General features: G+C 39.8%; 2 protein-coding genes across 13 annotated transcripts in view; both read left to right on the plus strand.

The window, feature by feature from the left end:
* The window catches only part of tspan9a (tetraspanin 9a), a 219715-nt gene extending 212281 nt beyond the window's left edge, over positions 1-7434 (plus strand). For all 12 annotated transcript variants that reach the window (XM_053622820.1, XM_053622821.1, XM_053622822.1 and 9 more), the window contains one exon: positions 3874-7434. In XM_053622820.1, the coding sequence (XP_053478795.1) occupies positions 3874-3945 (72 nt within the window). In that variant the 3' untranslated portion in view covers positions 3946-7434. The remainder of the gene's footprint in view (positions 1-3873) is intronic.
* Positions 7435-9340: 1906 nt separating this feature from the next.
* tspan33b (tetraspanin 33b) lies at positions 9341-21185 on the plus strand. The gene is made up of 8 exons (XM_053622835.1): positions 9341-10258; positions 15840-15897; positions 16023-16150; positions 16241-16315; positions 16868-16963; positions 18061-18189; positions 18616-18777; positions 20643-21185. Exons 1-8 carry the CDS (start codon positions 10163-10165, stop codon positions 20709-20711), a joined length of 813 nt encoding a protein of 270 aa, XP_053478810.1. The 5' UTR covers positions 9341-10162; the 3' UTR covers positions 20712-21185.
* The last annotated feature ends 106 nt before the right edge of the window (positions 21186-21291 follow it).

The following is a 21291-nucleotide window of genomic DNA, read 5'->3' on the forward strand; positions in this document are numbered from 1 at the left end:
ACAGCTTGTATGTTCAGAAACCACAGCTTGTACGCTCAGCAACCACAGTTTATATGCTCAGTAATCACAGTTTATACGTTCAGCAACCACAGCTTGTATGTTCAGCAATCACAGTTTATATGCTCAGCAGCCACAGCTTATACTCTCAGCAACCACAGCTTATGCACTCAGTAATCACAGCTTATATGCTCAGCAATCACATCTTATACACTGGATAGTGTCATTTTATTCATTTAGTAATCACATCTTATACACTGAATAGTATAATTTTATATATTCAGTAATCACATCTTATACACCCAGTAATAATGTTATATACCCAGTAATTGCATATTATACATTCAAGAATCACAGCTTATACGCTCAGCCGTCACAGTTTATATGCTCAGCAATAACATCTTTTACGCTCAGCAACCACAGTTTATATGCTTATTAATCACAGCTTATACACTCAGTAATCGCATAGTATACACTCAATAATCACAGTTTATACGCTCAGTAATCACAGCTTATATGCTCAGTAATAACATCTTTTACATTCATTAATCACAGCTTATACGCTCATTAATCGCATCTTTTACGCTTAGTAATCACAGCTTATACGCTCATTAATCACAGCTTATACGCTGAGTAATCGCAGCTTATTATGCTCATTAATCGCATATTATACACTCAGTAATCACAGTTTATACGCTCATTAATCACAGTTTATACGCTCAGTAATCACAGTTTATACGCTCATTAATCACAGCTTATACGCTTATTAATCACAATTTATACACTCAGTAATCACAGCTTATTCACTCCATAATCACAGCTTATTCGCTCCATAATCACAGCTTATTCGCTCAGTAATTACAGTTTATACTCTCTGTAATCACATCTTTTACGCTCATTAATCACAGCTTATATGCTCAGTAATCACAGCTTATACGCTCGGTAACCACATCTTTTACTCTCAGTGATCACATCGTATATGCTCTGTAATCACATCTTTTACGCTCATTAATCACAGTGTATACGCTCATTAATCACAGCTTATATGCTCATTAATCACATCTTTTACGCTCAGTAATCATAGCTTATATGCTCAGTAATCACAGCTTATACGCTCACTAATCACAGTTTATACACTCAGTAATCACATCTTTTACGCTTAGTAATCACGGTTTATACACTCAGTAATCACATCTTTTACGCTCATTAATCACAGCTCATACGCTCAGTAATCACAGCTTATACACTCATTAATCGCATATTATACACTCAATAATCATAGCTTATACACTCAGTAATCACATCTTTTACACTTAATAATCACAGCTTATACACTCATTAATCGCATATTATACACTCAATAATCATAGCTTATACACTCAGTAATCACATCTTTTACACTTAATAATCACAGTTTATACGCTCATTAATCACATATTATACACTCAGTAATCACATCTTTTACGTTTAGTAATCACAGTTTATATGCCCAGTAATCACATCTTTTACGCTTAGTAATCACAGCTTATATGCTCAGAAATCACAGCTTATACTCTCAGTAATCACATCTTTTACGCTCATTAATCACAGCTTATATGCTCAGTAATCAGCTATATGCTCATTAATAGCATTTTATACACTTAGTAATCGCAGCTTATACGCTCAGTAATCACATCATTTACTCTCTGTAATCACAGCTTATACACTCATTAATCAAATCTTATACACTGGATAGTGTCATTTTATACATTCAGTAATCACATCTTATACACCCAGTGATCACATCGAATACACTTAGTAATTACATCATATACAGTCAGTATTCACATCTTATATACTTGTTAATCACGTCTTATATTCTCAAAAATCACATCCTATACATTCAGAAATCACATCTTATACAAACAACTTGACACTGCATGAATCACTTTGACATTTCTGTAGTGGTAGCAATTTTAAAGCACCACACATCTAAGGTTTGATGTAGTGTACATTGCCTGTTGAAGATGTGTTCTGAAAAATCACTGACCTCAAGTCAGAACACTTTTCTTAATGTTTGGTTTAATTTTTCCTGTATTTTGGCAGCTGTCAATAAAATATTTGTTCAGTGTGAAATGCCTATATCTGTGGCAGCCCAGGCACTGTAAATCACAGAAAATATCAATTATGGGGACCATCAACTCCAAACCAAACAGCAGTGGTGTCTCTGCTTACCTGTCAATCACATTACCTGACATCTTGCCTTCTTGCACTCTGGCCTAGGCAGATTTCAGTGATGTGGCTTCAGAGGAAATGCAACATGCTTTTGTTCATTTCTATCAAAAGCAATACGTATACATTTAGTAAAACAGATAATGTGTTAGATCAGTTAAAGTGGAAAGAGGAAATGTGAACATATCTTACTGTTCATGTTTCATGGTGGTTTACTGAGATACAAGTTTAGAATTTGTCATATATGGTAATGATATACAATTTTGGACTTTTTATTAAAACAAATAAAATTGTGAACAGAAAATGTTTGCTTATAAGATGCAGAATGAAACCTAGAATCAAATATAATGAAAACACACATTGCTACTTTAAGATAATGGCAGCTAGAAGACTGTAGACTTTGTTTGATGTGTGAATGCAGGGCAGTTTGAAATGGAAACTTCAAAGAGGCTGCATGTTCATAGTGCATCTCAATTTTTCCCTGATTGGCATAATGCTTTCTATGTCTATGGGAGAAAAGCAAGCCGTTCTGAAGCTGAGAAAAGAGGGAAAATCAATCAGAGGCATCGCACAAACATTGGGCATAGCCAGTACAACAATTTGGAATGTCCTGAAAAAGAAAGAAACCACCGGTGTACTGAGCAACAGACACTGAATGGGTCGGCCAAGGAAAACAACAACAGCTGATGACAAACATTGTGAAAACTGTGAAGAAAAATAAAAAAAACAACAGTCAGTGACATCACCAACAACCTCCACAGGGCAGGGGTGAAGGTATCACAATCCACCATTCGAAGAAGACTTTGAGAGCAGAAATATAGAGGCCATACAAAAAGATGCAAACCACTCATCAGCAGTAAGAATCGGAAAGACTGGAATTTGCAAAGATTTATAGAGATGAGCCACAAAAGTTCTGGAACCAAGATTAACCTCTACCAAAGTGATGGAAAGGCCAAAGTGTGGAGAAAGAAAGGATCTGCTCATGATCCAAAACATACAAGCTCATCTGTGAAACATGGTGGAGGTAGTGTCATGGCTTGGGCTTGCATGGCTGCTTCTGGATCAGACTTACTAATCTTTATTGATGATGTAACTCATGATGATAGCAGCAGAATGAATTAAGAAGTTTACAGGAACATTTTGTCTGCCAATTTACACAGAAATGCATCCAAATAAATCGGGAGGAACTTTAACATGCAGTAAGACAGTGATCCAAAACGCACTGCCAACTCAACAAAGGACTTTATCAGGGGGGAAAAGTGCAAGGTTTTAGACTGGCCAAGCCAATCACCAGACCTTAACCCAATTGAGCAGCATTCCACCTCCTGAAGAGGAGACTGAAGGGAGAAACCCCGTGAAGCGAACAACAACTGAAAGTGGCTGTGGTAAAAGCCCAGAAAAGTATCAGAAAAGAAGAAACCAACAATTTGCTGATGCTGATGCAAGGGATATGCAACCAAATTTAAGTGTTATTTACTTTATTTTACTTCAAGACTTATCTGTTCCTATACTTTTGCTCATCTAATGGTCTGATACAAAAGGCTCTAGGTTTTATGTTGTTTAACACATCTAGAAGTAAATACCAAGAAATAAAAGCTGAATGAGATGAGTGTTGGCTACGTGTATCTCACGCCTCACCTTCTGGCTCTATTCTTTGTTTTGCAGCTCCTGGGTATGGCCTTTTCCATGACATTGTTTCATCAGATCCACAGAACAGGGAAGAAGTACAATGCCTAGCCAGACTCCAGTACAGACAGAGGCTTATGGGACTGATTCTGGAAGAAACGCTCCTTTACATCCCCTACAACTTCTAACCTTATCTCCTGTTCTACCCAAACTACTCTGTACAGACATCAGCCATGCGTCCCTTTTCTTCTTCTTTCTCTTCTCTCTCCTGACACCACTCATCTGCCAAAGAGAAAGAGAGACAGAGAGGAAGGAGTTCAAACTCTTTGGCCAAGAAGCCCCATACTGGCTGTTTCCCTTTCCCTACTCCTTTAGAACCTTTTTTTGTATGCTTGGACTAACTAACAATTGCAGGAAAGAGAATATCATGACAACAATAAACTGCATTGCTCTACTAATGTATAATTCCCATCCTGCAAGGAAAGGAGAAGATATAGAAGACTAACCATGCCATTTTTTGGGTGGTGTGCTTTTTAAATTAAAGTTATTCACATGTTCAAATTCCCTCGACAATGAAAATGACAAAAGGTTCCATCACTGTCATTTCAATGGACGATTATTTCTTTTTTTCTCTCTCTCTCTTTTTGTATCCCAGTCTTTTAATTATTGTCGTTATGCATCAGAGGAGGGAAATGTTTCCTGAGTTAGCTGAGTAGGACTCAGGTGGTCAGAGATGGCCTTGTGTGTTTTAATTACTCCTAAGCACCGATTTATACTGAATGATTAGAAAAGGATGCAAGTAAGTTGGAAAATTCAAGTGTGGATTGAGCGTTACATCAGGATGTGAGACAACTGTGGATGTTTCTCCTTTTTTCCCCTATGCTGACATACACTGATACACAGTCATAATGCCTTGTCTAAATTCAGAAAAACACCAACGTGTTTAATAATAATATTTAACGTTTTAGAACCAGTGCTGTACAGTTTGTTTTTTTTTCTAGTTGTAATAGTAGTCAAAAATCGCACATAACAAGTGAAAGTTGATTCATCTTTCACACGTTAACTCCACATTCAGAGTGATGAAAATCATGCAAAGAGGCATGTTAACTGAAGCTAAGAAAGCAGCCTCCCTGCACCATTGATCATAGGAGGACAAGGGTCATTCATTCTTTCTGTTTCTGTATACCTGAGCTCGTCATCCAATGTTTTCCCTCATTCTCATCATCTAATCGTCCCCCCCATCAATGTCAAGGCTAGGATGTGCCACAAAGGTTATAGTAGTTTCTATTTTAACTGACATTCCTGTTGGTTTTGTATTCATACCTTTAGTTTAGATACCGCTCTAGCAACTAAATCTGTTCTGTCATCTCTACCTGCTTCTCCTTAAAGGAGAGTTAAAGATCAAAGACAGCGCTTTTAGCTTAAGGTTTTGGAGGGTTTAATTGCTGTTCAGCAAAGCATCAATTATTTTGTCCAGACTGCAATTGTTGTCTGAGATTCTGGCAAGAAAAGGGTTGTCAGCCATCTCTTATCCAGCCGAGGACTCAGAGAACATGCCCATCTCCTAAAGTGTCCAAACTTAGAAATAGTGCAGGTTGTGCTGAAATCACCACCACTCATTTAATCGGGCATCAGACGAGACACAGAACTGCTGTTTACTATAGTTTGGGAAAATTGGTTTTATACAATCAGGGACCAGAGGTGGTCAGCAGTTCAGATCTTCATCCTAGATATGCAGAAAAATGGACAAAATTTGTATTCTGCTTGGGATGAGTATGGAACCGCTGTCACTATGCACTGCTGCTATGTGAGATGTTGTTTGAGGTTCTTAAGAGGATAAGAACGTGAGGAGAAAGATTAACTATTGCTAAGAAACAGTGCAGACTCCAACACAATAATTCCTGCTTGCTCACACCTGGTGGATATCCAGATTGGGATTGGCATGGAGCTGAAATCACTGCAGATGTAAACCTGCACTAACAGAGGCAAAGGCAAACATTAACACGCTGTGTCACAAGGTTCCTTTAGCCTCAAGTCACAGTTTTATAAGAAACATAAGTTACTTGGAATTTGTGTGTTTTTATGCTTCATAATAAAAACTGAACTGTTAACATGCTCAGTCTTTTACATGGTGGATTGCTGTTGTCCCCTGATGTTGGTTTGTGAAGGAGTTAGGAATATAAATCAGCTCTTACTGTAATTGTACCTCCACAATAGTGGATGTTATCATAAACACAAATTAGACTGCAGACCTGCAGTCAGATTATTGAAGTCACTTGTAATGAGGTATGACATGATCATGGGAAAAGTAAACATTGTTGTCACAAGAGGTTTGAATTTTCTAAATCTTGAATTTTAAACGATTAAATTTATCCTTTACTGCCATCCCACTCTCAGTGTTTTTCCTGCATATAATCTCAGTTATAACTATGGAATACAATGCATGTGTTTAATGACATGATGTTGCTTATCTTTATCTTTGGTTTGCTTTAAAGTATCAGAAAAGCTTTCTGCAATATCTAACTGCACAAGGGGAAACAAAATGCGTTACTTTAATGCAAGGGTTATCTCATGTTTTGCATTCATGCATTTGTTTGTATATTGGTTGTCATTTTTGTCTGTTTTTATTCCATATACCGTTTCATTATTTTGTTCTGTCCTATATTAGTTTTCTTTTAAATCCGAGTTCAGAAATATGTGAAGACGATTGGCATAATTTTAATTTCGAAAAGGCGCCTATTCAGTTGCCTTAATGTCAGGTCTGTAGAATGAATTTCTATCGGGTTTTCACTTTGGGGCATACTTATGATGGGCTAATCCTTGCTGCGCATACAAAAAGTGTTGAAAAGTTCTGCAAGTTTTGACATTTATGAGTGTACAATATGATTTGAAGCCAATATACCCATTATAATATTTTCCAGACGATGTCTCTACTGAGCTGTTCTTCACACTGTGCTAAGCTCAATATGTAGTTAATTCATCATCTGATATCATTCTGATTATTACTAGCCTAACACAGAGACATACTACACAAAGAGTTTGGCTTTTCTGATTGTACATTTTGCTGAATCATTTTCGCAAATGCCATTGAATCTAATTTTATCTCCATTTCTCTGTTGTTTGACTTCTATTAGCTTTTTTTTAACTTGTCATTTTGAGAGCATTAGGTAAATGTTTTGTTCATGTTGCTGTTTATATTCATATGTGCAAGAAGCATTATATCAACAGTTCTAAATAATCCTTATATAACTTATCCACATGTTCCACTCTTTCTTTGAAGCACTGCCAGTAAATGACTAATTTGGTTAGAAATAAGAGATTTGGACAACTCATTTCTGCCATTTGGACAACTCATTTCTATATTTTTGTATTAATGTCCCGACCCAGTGCTAGGCTATGTATCAGAGTTGAAGTTTAAGCTCCTGAGTGAGGTGTTTAATGTCATGGTGTCTTGGCACATCTAATTTCATGCCAACCCAATTTTGTCCTGTGGAGTTTTTGCTACATGTAAAGCACTATAGTTATCTATGTTAGGTGGTGCACTAAATGTCATTCTTTAAATCTTAGTATTTTTTAAATAAAGGAGAGTGTGTCGCAAAATTGTCATGATGTAGTCATTTATTTTTAACAACTAATCCTTAAATGTGATTCGATCCTAACCAAGTGTGATTATGCATGCCAGAACCTTTCAACAAAGCCACTAAGTGATGCATGATGTGGTATTTCCAATTTGTCATTCAGCCATCTTTCCCTTCCTTCTTTTTGCCTCATACACATCAGACCACCTGTACACCATATGGAGCAATCCACATGGCAGCTTGTAACTAGAGCTACAGGTTCCCTGTTTTCCAAAGCTGACGACAGCCTCATCTCATTACTTCAGCCTCATCTTACAAGTGCCATATTTTTGTAAAATGTTACCAAACCCCATGCTGCCTACTTGAAGCTTAGCTTCAATTCGGTTTTCCATCATTACATTTGCTAATCTTATTACATGTCGTTCACCAGGTATGGGTGAGCTGCTCTGCCAGACAGATCAATTCCATGTAATGCAAATCAACTCCATGTAATTTGCCTCCAATCTCCAAACAGGAAGCATAAAAACTTGGCCAAAAGTCAAAAGGACCATCCATTTAGCTCACTGTAATCTGATTCCATGGTCCAATGCCCATAACATCATTGCCTGTTTCACACAGCTTTAGGCAGGGAGAGTTTTGCCCATAGGCTTCTAATAAGATGCCACAGGCATCATGGGATGGGGACTAAATATATTGCCCCCACCACCAAAGAGAACCATGGAGCATGTCACTAAAGGCCAAGGCTGGAGACAGGATGTATTACAGCCAAAAACATCAGTTCATCAGGTCCTGATGCCACAGATGTACAAATTTAGTTCTGCTGCCAGCCAGCAACCTTTCAAGGTCTCAGGGCCTCACAGATATCAGACCCCAAGTAGGTTATTGTTCTGACCCAAGAAGTCAACTTATTTTCGTTTAGAAAGATGGTGGATTTTGTCCATCCATCCATTTTCTGTGCCATTTATCCTCATCAATTACCCATCTAGTTTCTCATAACATTGTTGGCATACATTATGCAGGTGATTCTCAAGCCGCTGGTGGTGAAAAAAGGTGTCAAATTGAATACTAATGATGTGTCATTTGGAACCAGCGATGACCCAGGGAGAACTTGGCAAGAAAGTTCCATGGAAAGATGGCTATAATATGCGTCACTTAATGACTCTGTTAAAAGGACTTGGCGCAAGCTCCAAAGTGGTGCAATAGAAAAGCATGGACAGCGGTTTCTGAGTTTCTATTTCCGAGTGTTCAGCTGCCCTCTGACAAACTAATTCGGAAAGATGCAGTGGCTGGCTTCTCATGTCACAGAGGAAGCTTTACCCCTCCCTGCTCGTTAGCTGTCATATGACAGGTCTAGCTAATGGGTGGAAACTGGGAGCAAATGGGGTAAACTTATGAAAATAAATTCTCACCGGTATGCACGGCACAAGATAGTTTCACCACTCTAAAACCTTAAATCACAGGATGAAAATAAAATGTGTTGCTATTTATAAGTATGTTGATTGATTTCTGTCAATTACATAGACAATTCCAAACTGCACTGGAAAGACCTGCTGCAAATGAAGTGCAGCAACACTAATAGACCATGTTCACAGGGGACATTACACATTTCAAATTAAACGCCACACTATTGCTTATTATAACAGTGAACAATAACACGGTTTAAAATGTTTTCCCTTAAGAATACAACTGAGTGTGTTTAATATACATTGGGAACCGTGGAATGACTGCAACATTTCTTACTGACATTTATGTAACAAAGTCTCCTCTTTGTTTGCTTTGTTTCATGTTGGCTATTCTTTTTTTTAAAAAAAAGCTTTTCCTTATGCGCAAAAGACCTGTGTACAGATCTGAATGACCATTTTTAATGAGTTTCATGTTATTGAATTACATTGTTAGAATTAATTATGCACATATTTCTGTCTGTTTGCAAGAATAAACACATTAGCACATCATTATGGGATGCCACTGTGGATGAAATGAGTTTTAACCAAGCACCATCAAAATTAATATCAGAAAACGATTATATTATTTTTAATGAACTGTGGCAAAATATGTATGGCCAGTAAATACTTGAAAATGTAAAGAGCATAAAAAGAAAGCTTTCTGTTTCAAATTGCATACTGTCATCAGTTACGGTAAGCTAGCCCATGTAGTATAATAATTCTGTCTCTCTTTTTTTTGTTGTTGAGAAAATCTCTTTTGACACTCAAAACTCAATCTAAATTAATGAGCTCAATCTAGAAATATAATGGCAATGCTGTGTGTTACGTGTCTGAATCATTTCCATGCAGGAATGGAGGTTTTATGATGTTTTTACAGCACATAATGGTATGGGCCAATGACAAATTATGACATTTCAAGGATACACTGTCAGTCAGTGGCAGTTTAATTTAACGTTCAACTAAGAACAGTGTTTTTCTGCTTTGAGTGTTAACATTAGAAGCAGTCATCAAACGTTCAGCTTGCCAAATTTGTCTGCCTGCATCAGTTGTTCATTCCGTGCACATTACTCTTTCCTGGTGACAGTATAACAATGGAGCAAAGCTTCCGGATTATTCACTAGCAGTCCAGGCCAAAAGCATGTTGTGAAAAGTAATTCTCTGGCATGCATCGATGGAGTAACAGTGTTCTATCCTTTGCCTACCATTCAGCTGGCTTGTTGCATGGTAGACAAAATAACCTCTCCAGTTGGGTGGGTTGTTTTTGTGGTTCTTGTGTTGTAGAAATTGCCTCTCACATTTGCGCTTGCAATGGACAGGGACCTGAATCTCAGCAGGGCAGAAACCTTTTCATTAATCAATCCCTGTATCCGTTATTTCCTGTTCCTCTTCAGCTTCTTATTTTGGGTAAGTAAAGCCTCTCACCTGCTAAACACAAGCTGCAGATGTCTTTTTTGTGCAGCAAACTGTGCAAACAAATAAGCTTTATATACATAACAGAATGTTCTGTCAGAGAGTTTATTTGTTGAGCAACAATGTTGGTGTGTGTGTGTGTGTGTGTGTGTGTGTGTGTATGTGCTTAGAATTTACATACAATGGCAGTGGCTTTTCTGCATATAAAAAGCATAAATTACAAAGTATCTAGCAAACTGTGGTGCTGTGTGTACCAAAGAGAAGACACAAACAAGAAACACTAAACGGCCAAACCGCAAAATTATTTTTCGCTTTGGCAACTTCTCATGCTTGTTCTGACTCATGTTTGGATGCATTAGTACCAGAGTGCTGCTTATTTGCTAATACACATGGACCTGTCATTCCAAATCCACCACAATTCAATAGCACACAGTTGCTGATTGACAGTTGGTTAAGCATGCGGGCTAACTGAGCGTGACTGACCAACACTGTAATCGATCCTTATTTCATGAGCAACTGAGTGTCCATGTGCTTTACTATTGGACTGGAGGAATAACAGCATGGCACGCTGTAGAGTCACAGCCACTGAGCTAGCCTGGCCTGCCACCACCAAATCACCCACGATCTGTTTATTTACTGCAGCCAGGCCCCAGGACAAAATGCTGAAACATAATCCATCAGCCCTTTGTCCCAATCACACCAGCTTACCGGCTTATTCAGCTATACAACAGTGCTTTAGGACACAAAGGAAAACAAGCTCTCTTCTAAAACCAAACCAGCACTGCTGGTGGTTTACTCATCACTCATGAACCATCTGTCTCTATCCCTAGCAGTCTGAGATCGTCATCATTTCATTGTTTAGAATAAATTATACATACTGAGTTTGAATGAATCTATTCCCTCTGTTGCATTCAGATAACTATAAAACCTGTGGCCTGTGATTGCAGGTAATAATATACAAGGTATAATATAAGGTTTTGTCTCAGATTAGCACCTAATATATGATGAATAGCTCATTCTCTATTTGACCAAAGAAATACACTTGCTGTAAACAATGACTGTGTATGATTAGATACTCTGGAAAATATATCAAGAATTCTACATGATGCTCTGTATCTCAGACAGAGAAATCCTTATATGGTTTCATAGCAGCACTGAACAGAGTTTCAGTTAGAGCTGAAAAAGACTTCACTCCTGTGAAGTATCTCAGTCAGGCAGTCTGATCATCGGTGTGGGAAGAGGGTTGATAAAGGAACTCTTTTCCCACACCGATGGTCAAACTGTCTGACTGAGATACTTCACAGAAGTTAAGTCTTTTTCAGCTCTAATTGAAACTCTGTGCAGTGCTATTATAAAACCATATAAGAAAGTGTTCTAAAATTCAGCTTCTGTAATGTTAAAGAAGAGATTAATGGTTGGTTTTCCCAGGAGAGATGAAGTCACATCCAACACTGCAGAAGACTGGAGAGTCACCAGTTACATAATTTATTTAAAAACTAGTCTAGGAAATGAGCCCTTAGGGTTTAAACCTCAGAACTTCAACCTATATAGTGTCCCATTTTACATATATATTTCAACCTATAAGCACCCATTTATTTATTTATTTATATAACACACACACACACACACACACACACACACACACACACACACACACACACACACACACACAAAAAACCTGCCTACTACTGTGTCGGTCCCCCTTGTGCCACAAAGCAGCTCTGACCCACTGAGATATGGTCTCCACAAGACCTCTGATGTTAGGTGTGAGATGTGCTATAGTATCTGGCACCAATATGTTAACAGCAGATCCTTTAAGTCCTGTAAGTTGCGAGGTGGGGCCTCAATGGATCAGACTTGTTTTTCCACCACATCCCACAGATGCTCAATCAGATTGAGACACCTAGAACTGTTTGTCATGGTCCTCAAACCATTCCTGAACACTTTTTGCTGTTACGAAACGGGACTGGAGGCAGATGCAGGTCACAGTCTTTATTAGACACAAAACTCAGGATTAAAGTAAACGCGGTCTTCACCGGGAAACGAGAACATTCGAGGCATGGAAAACAAACGCAACTACTGATCCAAACAATCCTAACAAGGATCAACCAAAGACACGGTATAATACTGAGTGAAGTGCTCAGTCACCCAGGCATTTAAATAAAGAACATCATTAACTCAAAGCATGGACACCTGGGGCAAATTAAAGTCACTTAACACAAAATGCTCAATCGGGAAGCGAGCGAACAAAAACAATGTCACATGACTCATCCGGAGCCGAGCCAGTGCCTTCTGCTGGCCGTGGCGTAACAGAACCCCCCTCCAAAGGGTGCTACTCCCGGAGCGCCACGAACCCCCCTCCAACACGGGTCCCGGGCCCATGTGCGAACTGTCTCTCGCTGCCACGGAAAGCAAGGCAGCCTCCGTCGGGCAGCAGAGGGGCAGAGCAACACCCCCACCGGGGTTGAAAGTCGGAGCGCCGCCCCTGGCGGCGCCGGAAGTGGAACGCTGGGCGCCACCCCCCGGCGGCTCTGGAACACTGGGCGCCGCCCCCCGGCGGGACTGGAGGGCTGGGCGGCCTCCTCGGCTAGGCAGGGCAGCTTCCTCGGCTGTGCAGGGCAGCGTGACGACCTCCTCGGCAGGGCTGGACAGCAGGACGGCCTCCTCGGCTGTGCAGGGCAGCGGGACGGCCTCCTCGGCTAGGCTGGACAGCAGGACGGCCTCCTCAGCTGTGCAGGGCAGCGGGACGGCCTCCTCGGCTGGGCTGGACAGCAGGACGGCTTTCTCGGCTGTGCAGGGCAGCATGACGACCTCCTCGGCTGGGCTGGACAGCAGGACAGCTTCCTCGGCTGTGCAGGGCAGCGGGACGGCCTCCTCGGCTGGGCTGGACAGCAGGACGGCCTCCTCGGCTGGGCAGGGCAGCGGGACAGCCTCCTCAGCTGCCTCAAGCTGTTGCTCTGAGGTCACCATGTTGACCTCAGGTAGGAGCTCCACAGCTGAGACCCCCCCCATAGGCCTCAGGCTGGAGCTCTGCTGTCCTCGTTGCCCCCCCCCCCCCAAAAAAAAATTTCTGGGCCAGCCTTCACCTCTGGACTGCGCAGCATGGTGTACCTCCCCTGCAGTGGGAAGCCCCAGATGCTCAGGTCACTTTGCTGGCTGCGTTGCACGGCGTCGCTCTTTGGCGGCGGGGACGGGGTAAATGGCGCGAGGGACGACGCGGCGCGCAGCTCGGCTTTGCACTGAGCAATTTCCTCTTCTAGCTGTTTGCTCATCTCCAGGGACGAACGTTAAAGCGCCCAAATCCTGGCCTCTTCGGCGGCGCTCATGGCTACCTGCTGCTTCCGTATTTTGGGCTCAGTATGCGGTTATGAAACGGGACTGGAGGCGGATGCAGGTGCAGGTCACAGTCTTTATTAGACACAAAACTCAGGATTAAAGTAAACGCGGTCTTCACTGGGAAACGAGAACATTCGAGGCATGGAAAACAACCGCAACTACTGCTCCAAACAATTCTAACAAGGATCAACCAAAGACACGGTATAATACTGCGCGAAGTGCTCAGTCACCCAGGCATTTAAATAAAGAATATCATTAACTCAAAGCATGGACACCTGGGGCAAATTAAAGTCACTTAACACAAAATGCTCAATCGGGAAGCGAGCGAACTTAAACAATGTCACGTGACTCGTCCGGAGCCGAGCCAGTGTCCTCTGCTGGCCGTGGCGTAACATTTGCAGTGTGACAGGGTGCATTATCCTGCTGAAAGAGGCCACTGCCATGAAGGAATACTGTTGCCATGAAGGGGTGTACTTGGTCTGCAATGATGTTTAGGTAGGTGGTGCGTGTTAAAGTAACATCTACATGAATGCCAGGATCAAAGGTTTCCCAGCAGAACATTACCCAGAGCATCACACTACGTCTGTTGGCTTGCCTCCTTCCCATAGTGCATCCTGGTGCCATCTCTTCCCCAGGTAAGTGATTCACATGCACACGGTGATTCACATGATGTGAAAAAGGTGCTTTCAGTGGTGGACAGGGGTCAGTATGGGCACTCTGATTGGTCTGCAGCTACGCAGCCTCATACACAGCAAGCTGCGATGCACTGGGTGTTCTGGCACCTTTCTATCAAAGCCAGCATTAAATTTTTCAGCAATTTGTGCTACAGTAGCTCTTCTGTGAGATCAGACCAGACGGGCTAGCTTTCACTGCCCTTGTGCATCCATGACCCTATCGCCAGTTCTCCAGTTGTACTTCCTTGGAACACTTTTAATAGGTACTAACCACTGCATACTAGAAACACACCACAAGACCTGCTGTTTTGGAGCTGCTCTGACCCAGTTGTCTAGCCATCACAATTTGGCTCTTGTCAAAGTCACTCAGATCCATACACTCACCCATTTTTCCTGCTTTCAACACATCAACTTCAAGAACCGACTGTTCACTTGCTGCCTAATATATCCCACCCCTTGACCGGTGCCATTGTAACGGGATAATCAATGTTATTCACTTCACTTGTCAGTGGTTTTAAAGTTATGGCTGATCGTTGTATATATGAGAGTTGTCACAATTAGATTCGCCTACTTTTTACCCACATTCACATTTTGGGCATTTTCATAAAGCTACATATACAGTAGCTGTACTGTACAATTACTGATTGTAGCCCAGCTGCTCATCACTCCAATCAACGAGTGAAAACAGACCACCACAGGAGTACCACTAGCTGGTTATTATTAATATGATAGTGTGACTAGCACTGGTATGAGTATATATGTTGGGGTTTTAAAATTGTGCATACTGACCAATTTATTAGACAAACCGCCCTGATCACAGCACTGCTGGTGGCTCAGTATTTCTAAATGGAGGTCAATTTCTCACTTTAGCACTTTGAGGTTACTACCGTTACTATTACTTCTACTCAAGCTACTACTAAACATTAAAACTATGATTATTACTACTAAAACTAGTACTACTACAATCACTACTTAACCCTCTGATTACTATTGCCACTACTGATACTAAAGGTAATACTAGTACACTTGATGTAAGTATGACTGCAACTCCTCCTTGAACAATTACTATTATTAATATCACTAACAATACTTTTAAAACTACCTATTACTATATAAAATTACTATTACTATAAAATCTACTATTGATACTACATCTAGCCTGCTACAATACCTGTTAAAGCTACGACTATTACTACTGAAACTACTACTGTTTAAATGACAACAGTTATTATTACTTCCATTGCTAAACAACTAGCAATACTAGTAGTACTACTACTAAAATAACAACTTAACCCCTGACTACAATAACCATTACTACTACTAAATGTAATACTACTACTAAATGTAATACTACTCCTCTTTGAACAACTAATATAATATACTACATTGTTGCTTCTATTATAAAGCCCACTATTACTACTTCTACTCACACCACTACTAAATCTACTACTAGTACAACTTAATACCATCACTAAACAAAACAACAATAACTACTAAAATGACTACTATTGGTAATGCAGAAAAAAGAATATTTATAATAATATTGACTATCACATTTCTTTCAGGTGTTTTCTTTATGTATTGTTGCTATAGGAGTATATGCTAAAGTTCAGAAAGCAACAGGTATGACAACAAACTGCATATGCATTTATTTCTCCATATGACTGCATACATATTTAATATGTAACCCAAAGCCATTTCAAAGCAATCTACTAATGTTCATACACAGATGGATTTGTTTTTCACAGACCCGGTTCGAGACACATTCCTCGTCGATCCAGCCATCATATTAATAGTGGTGGGTGTTGTCATGTTTTTCATCACCTACTGTGGATGCATCGGAGCCCTGCGAGAAAACATTCAACTCCTAAAAACAGTGAGAATCTGTTCAAATTATTGGATAAGGAATCAGTCTCCGTGATTGTATTTGAGATCTGTGTGATTCATGTCTTTTACTCCTCTTCAGTTTTCTTTCAGTCTCACGCTGGTCTTCCTCACCCAACTGATAATAACAATCCTGGTTTTCTTCTACTCTGAACAGGTGAGAGGAAGTTTTTGTGTTTGTCTGCGTGATTACTTTTTGAAATCACACATCTGACCAATATTCCGTAATTGATATACGTTTTAGTGTGAACACAAGTCCATTCCGTCACTACTAAACTGCCATAATAGGACAACAAGAAGTTTGAGCTCAGACAATCTAATATTCATTTGTCTGATCGTATTCACACAATCCGCTATAGCAAAAGCTGATCCCACAGTTATTCTCCATTCTGTCACTTAAACCACAACGCTCCCAGGTTGTGCACCACTGAACCTCATCGATGTGGACCGTTTTTACATTCCATCAGTGGATTTTACAGGGCATTTTAGTGTAAAGGAAGCAATCTTAAGAAAAAGTGGAGCAGTCTGGGTGAGGCAAGAGTTCATTACAATGCACGTTAGCACACCCGTCATACCATATTAGCCTACCTGCTAGCTGATACGGCATGCTGCAATGACCCACATGTTTCCCCTGTGACATTTGCATACTAACTCAGATGGATGCGGGCAAATCTGCTAACGTGTACAGTGTGTATCCTTGTCCTTTCAGACGCGGGATGCTATGGGGAAGTTTGTAAAGAAAGCCATTGTGCATTACCGTGATGACCTGGACCTTCAGAATCTCTTGGATTACGTTCAGCAAGAGGCATGTCTGTAAATATCAGATTCAGAATTATTAAGAGCCATCCAGCAAGCTGGTGGAATTTGCTTTGGGTACTGTTCCAACACTCAACATTACTAAAGGAATACTGTACCATACAATACAATTTAGTACAGTATAGAACCTAACAGATTTTACAGTGCAGTACACACAGTCAGAATTGCACACACAGAGAGCAGATGGACTCGGCAGAAGGTAGTGCAGGGTATAACTGGAGTTATTGGATGAAATTCTGTGTTTGGATAGCAGTGGGAAGGAAACTGTTTTTAAAACTGGATTTTTCTTTTGGTCGACAGAAGGCAACAGCTGAAAAATGTGAAGTACTGTGTGTGTGTGTGTGTGTGTGTGTGTGTGTGTGTGGTTTTGTTTTTATATTTTGGTGGAGACTAAATGTCCCTCACTAGGACAGAAATATCTGACAGTTTTCACCTGGGGGGCATTTGGCTGAACCTCATTCAGAAAATTTTCAAAAATTACAGCTTTTATTTAAAAAATAAAATAAAATTAAATAAATAAATAAATTAAAAAAAAAAAAAAAAAAAGAGCCAAACAGTTTCCTTTTGGTTAGTGAGGTTACGGTTACATTTAGGTGCAGGCACAACATTAATTAGCTGCATTAATAATTGTTAGGTTCTCACAAGGATACTAAGACAAATATGTCTGTGTTTGTGGTCAGATGCAATTTTCTGTTTCATTCGAAGATTTTGGACGATTTCTTAACAATGCGTTGAAGTTTATGTCAGGAATGATTGTTATTGATGAACTAAATATAATTTCTATAATGGCTTAGACATTTCCTTGAGTAGACTTTCCATTAAGTTCATTAGTGTTGATGTTCCAGCTCAGGTTATTGCTTATGTGTGCTTAAAAAAAAAAAATCTGAATGTCAGTAATGTTTATGGCCTCACATCGAATTACATAATCATCACATAATCACCACTCAGTACTAGGCTTAAACATAAACATAAGCCAAATTATATAACCATGGACCTTTTAGAGTACATCGAATGGATGATACAAAATTGCAAGACCTGGTCTAATAGTAATATTCATAGAACTTTTTCCCCTGTCCAACCTCCCAGTTCAGATGCTGTGGCTGGAACAACTACACTGACTGGTCCTGGAATGTCTACTTTAACTGCAGTCAGAGAAACCCAAGTAAGGAAAGATGTGCAGTTCCTTTCTCCTGTTGCACCCCTGTACCAAGAGAGGTGAGTGCTAAGTGTTTCTGCTATGCATCTCATATGCAAGTCAGCAATTATGAAAATGCAGAAGAGGCTTGCTGGGTGCAACCATCTACCATCTGCAGTGCAGACAGATATATCGTTATTCTGCTCTGTGAAGAACCTGTCATAACATATAACATGCCCCCAATAACATTTAGACAATGATAAATCTAACCAATAATAATGCAACCTTCCCTATAATCATGGTGGGCTATTTCCAGAAAATGCGTATGTCAAAACCTAATGTCACTGGTTTGGATTATGTATTACTGAAAAGTCAAGGAGCAAATTGCAGAGTTTGACGTTGAGGCATTACTGCCACCTGCTGTTCGTTTATAGAACTGGGAGGAAAAAAAAATGGGGTGGGTAACTAGACAAACGCTCAATATTATTCTTTTCACATTCTTTTAGACTGTGATCAATACCATGTGTGGTTTTGGGGTTCAAACTCAAAAGAACTCGGAGGCTGCGGAGTCCATTTACACAGAGGGATGTGCGGACAGAGCAGTGACTTGGATTGAATCTCATCTGCTTTTAGTCGGGACTCTGGCTTTGGGACTGGCTCTACCGCAGGTACTAAACACAATCATTCCAGGAAGCAATAATAATAATAATAATAATAATAATAATAATAATAATATACACTCAAGTGGTAATAAATGTTGTTTTCTAAGTAGTACACTTTGTTGGAATATCCTAATGCAATACAACACTTAGGAAATGGGAATATTTTTGTATGCCACTGATTTATCCTCTACAAAATCAATATCACATTAGGTCATTTAATTGCATTAATGGTGTTCCTCTGCAATTATGTTCTTCTAACAGAAGGTACAAAAGACATAGTCTTGAGCATGTACCTAAAAACCTCAGATTTCATAAGTGAAGATGAAAAGGGCTCAACTTAGCACATTAAGTTGATTCAGTGGCAACGCAACACACACACACACACACACACAAACAGGAGGGCATATTGATTTGTGCATGTCTCAATTCACCTATTAAAAAAACAGAGAGACCTCAATCGATAAAGCATTGCTTCAGATTATTCGTGTCACACTAAACATTTGCTGTTTCATTTAAGATGTATAGGGAGAATAAATTGAAATAGTTAGCTCTCCCAAACTGCATTGTTATAAGCCACATTTTTTCGCATCTTTGCCTCTGATGTTTATTTCAACAATTTGTTAAAGGCATGCTCCACCGACTGAAAAGATGGCAGTGTTTTGAGCTCTAAAAATCTAGAAATGTGGATGAATTTAGATGTTAAAGCGTGAAAAACTGCCACCCAATCATCCATCATATGCAGGGTTTTCCTTACCAGAGAAAGGCTTAGGCACAGCAGCCACGTGTTTTTGCGGAGCACCTTAAGCCCTGAGGGCGCACGGTGGCTTAGTGGTTAGCACGTTCGCCTCACACCGCCAGGGTCGGGGGTTCGTTTCCCACGGCTCTGTGTGTGCGGAGTTTGCATGTTCTCCCCGTGCTGCGGGGGTTTCCTCCGGGTACTCCGGTTTCCTCCCCCAGTCCAAAGACATGCGTGGTAGGCTGATTGGCATGTCTAAAGTGTCCTTAGTGTATGAATGGGTGTGTGAATGTGTGTGTATGTGTGTGTATGTGTGTGTATGTGTGTGTGACTGTGCCCTGCGATGGACTGGCACCCTGTCCAGGGTGTACCCCGCCTTGTGCCCGATGCTCCCTGGGATAGGTTCCAGGTTCCTCCACGACCCTGAAAAGGAGTAAGCAGTTGAAGATGGATGGATGAATGGACCTTAAGTCCTGAACGAATGTAAAAAGGAATTTATTTTCATTAAACTCTTAACTATTATTTGGTGAAATGAATCGACTTTTGACTGCAAGCTTTCTTTCACAAATATGGTAAGGATAAAGGTCTTAAGATTTCCCTTCACTAAGGGGCCCAAACCTGTTTCATCACAATGACCCTGTGCACAAGGCGATGTCCATAAAGACATGGTTTGCCAAATTTGATGTGGCAAATTCCCTAATCTCAACCTCACTGAACACCTTTGGGATGCACTGGAATGCCTACGGTGCACCAGGTCTCCTCAGTTGACCTCAGGCTTTGAATGGGCACAAATCCCCAGCACCATGTTCCAAAATCTAGTGGGAAGAATTCACAGAAGAGTGGAAATTATAATAATAATAATAATAATTATTATTATTATTATTAACAGCAAAGCGGGACCAACTCTGTCTTAATGCCCATGGTTTTGGAACTGGCATATATACATGTCATGGACAGGTATCTACATACTTACAGTACTGTATACATATAGAGTATGTCATGCTCATGCTTTGTACACTGCACCATACATTACAACTTCAAGGGAAATAAGTATTAAAAAATATCCACAATCTGTACATAATCAATACGTCTTTAAACTCTCCTCTAACCTGGCCCTTATGCTTCTGCTCGGCAGATTGCAGGTATTGTGCTGTCCCACATGCTCGTTTCTCAGGTCCAGAATGAGATTAACTCATTGCTGTAGAAATCACAGAAGAGAGGACTCTTCACCTGGCTGGGTTATTAGAGTTCAGGAATAAAGCACTTATTTGTATGTATACTTAATGTGTGCAGTTTTAACGGATCTTTATTTTTTTCTGACAACATTTTGTGTTTATCTAATTTTATCTAGTTTTTCTAATTTATCTGCTGACAAATTTGGGATAATAAATATAAAGCCAATGCTATTTAAAACAAACATTGTATTATCTATCTATCTATCTATCTATCTATCTACACACGCATATTATATAATATAATGTAGGTTTTTATTACTGAATTGCATTTCATGACAAATCCAGTAAATACATCAACTCCATTGAAAATCAATACATTTTAAACTGATTGTTAATTGTATTAACTTTATATTCTCATATGATCATTTTTAGACCTTTTTGTTTAAATGTCCTCATTTTAAATACTAGAACATTTTAATTTAGAAATATTTTTATTTATTTATTTTTTGGAACAACCTCAATCGAATTTGATAGCAAGAGGCCAAAATCTAAATGACAAATTAGGCACTTGCAGCAAACCATACACTTATGTTTTACAGTCAATACTAA

Source organism: Ictalurus furcatus, chromosome 4 (genome assembly GCF_023375685.1).
Source record: "Ictalurus furcatus strain D&B chromosome 4, Billie_1.0, whole genome shotgun sequence".
Taxonomy (NCBI): Eukaryota; Metazoa; Chordata; class Actinopteri; order Siluriformes; family Ictaluridae; genus Ictalurus; species Ictalurus furcatus.

What these genes read in the sequence shown, in the direction of transcription:
- tspan33b (XM_053622835.1), top strand. Translation starts at nt 10,163, where the DNA reads ATGGACAGGGACCTGAATCTCAGCAGGGCAGAAACCTTTTCATTAATC. An exon ending in TCTTCAGCTTCTTATTTTGG is followed by an intron (nt 10,259 to 15,839) that starts GTAAGTAAAGCC and finishes CATTTCTTTCAG; the next exon opens with GTGTTTTCTTTATGTATTGT. An exon ending in ACATTCAACTCCTAAAAACA is followed by an intron (nt 16,151 to 16,240) that starts GTGAGAATCTGT and finishes ACTCCTCTTCAG; the next exon opens with TTTTCTTTCAGTCTCACGCT.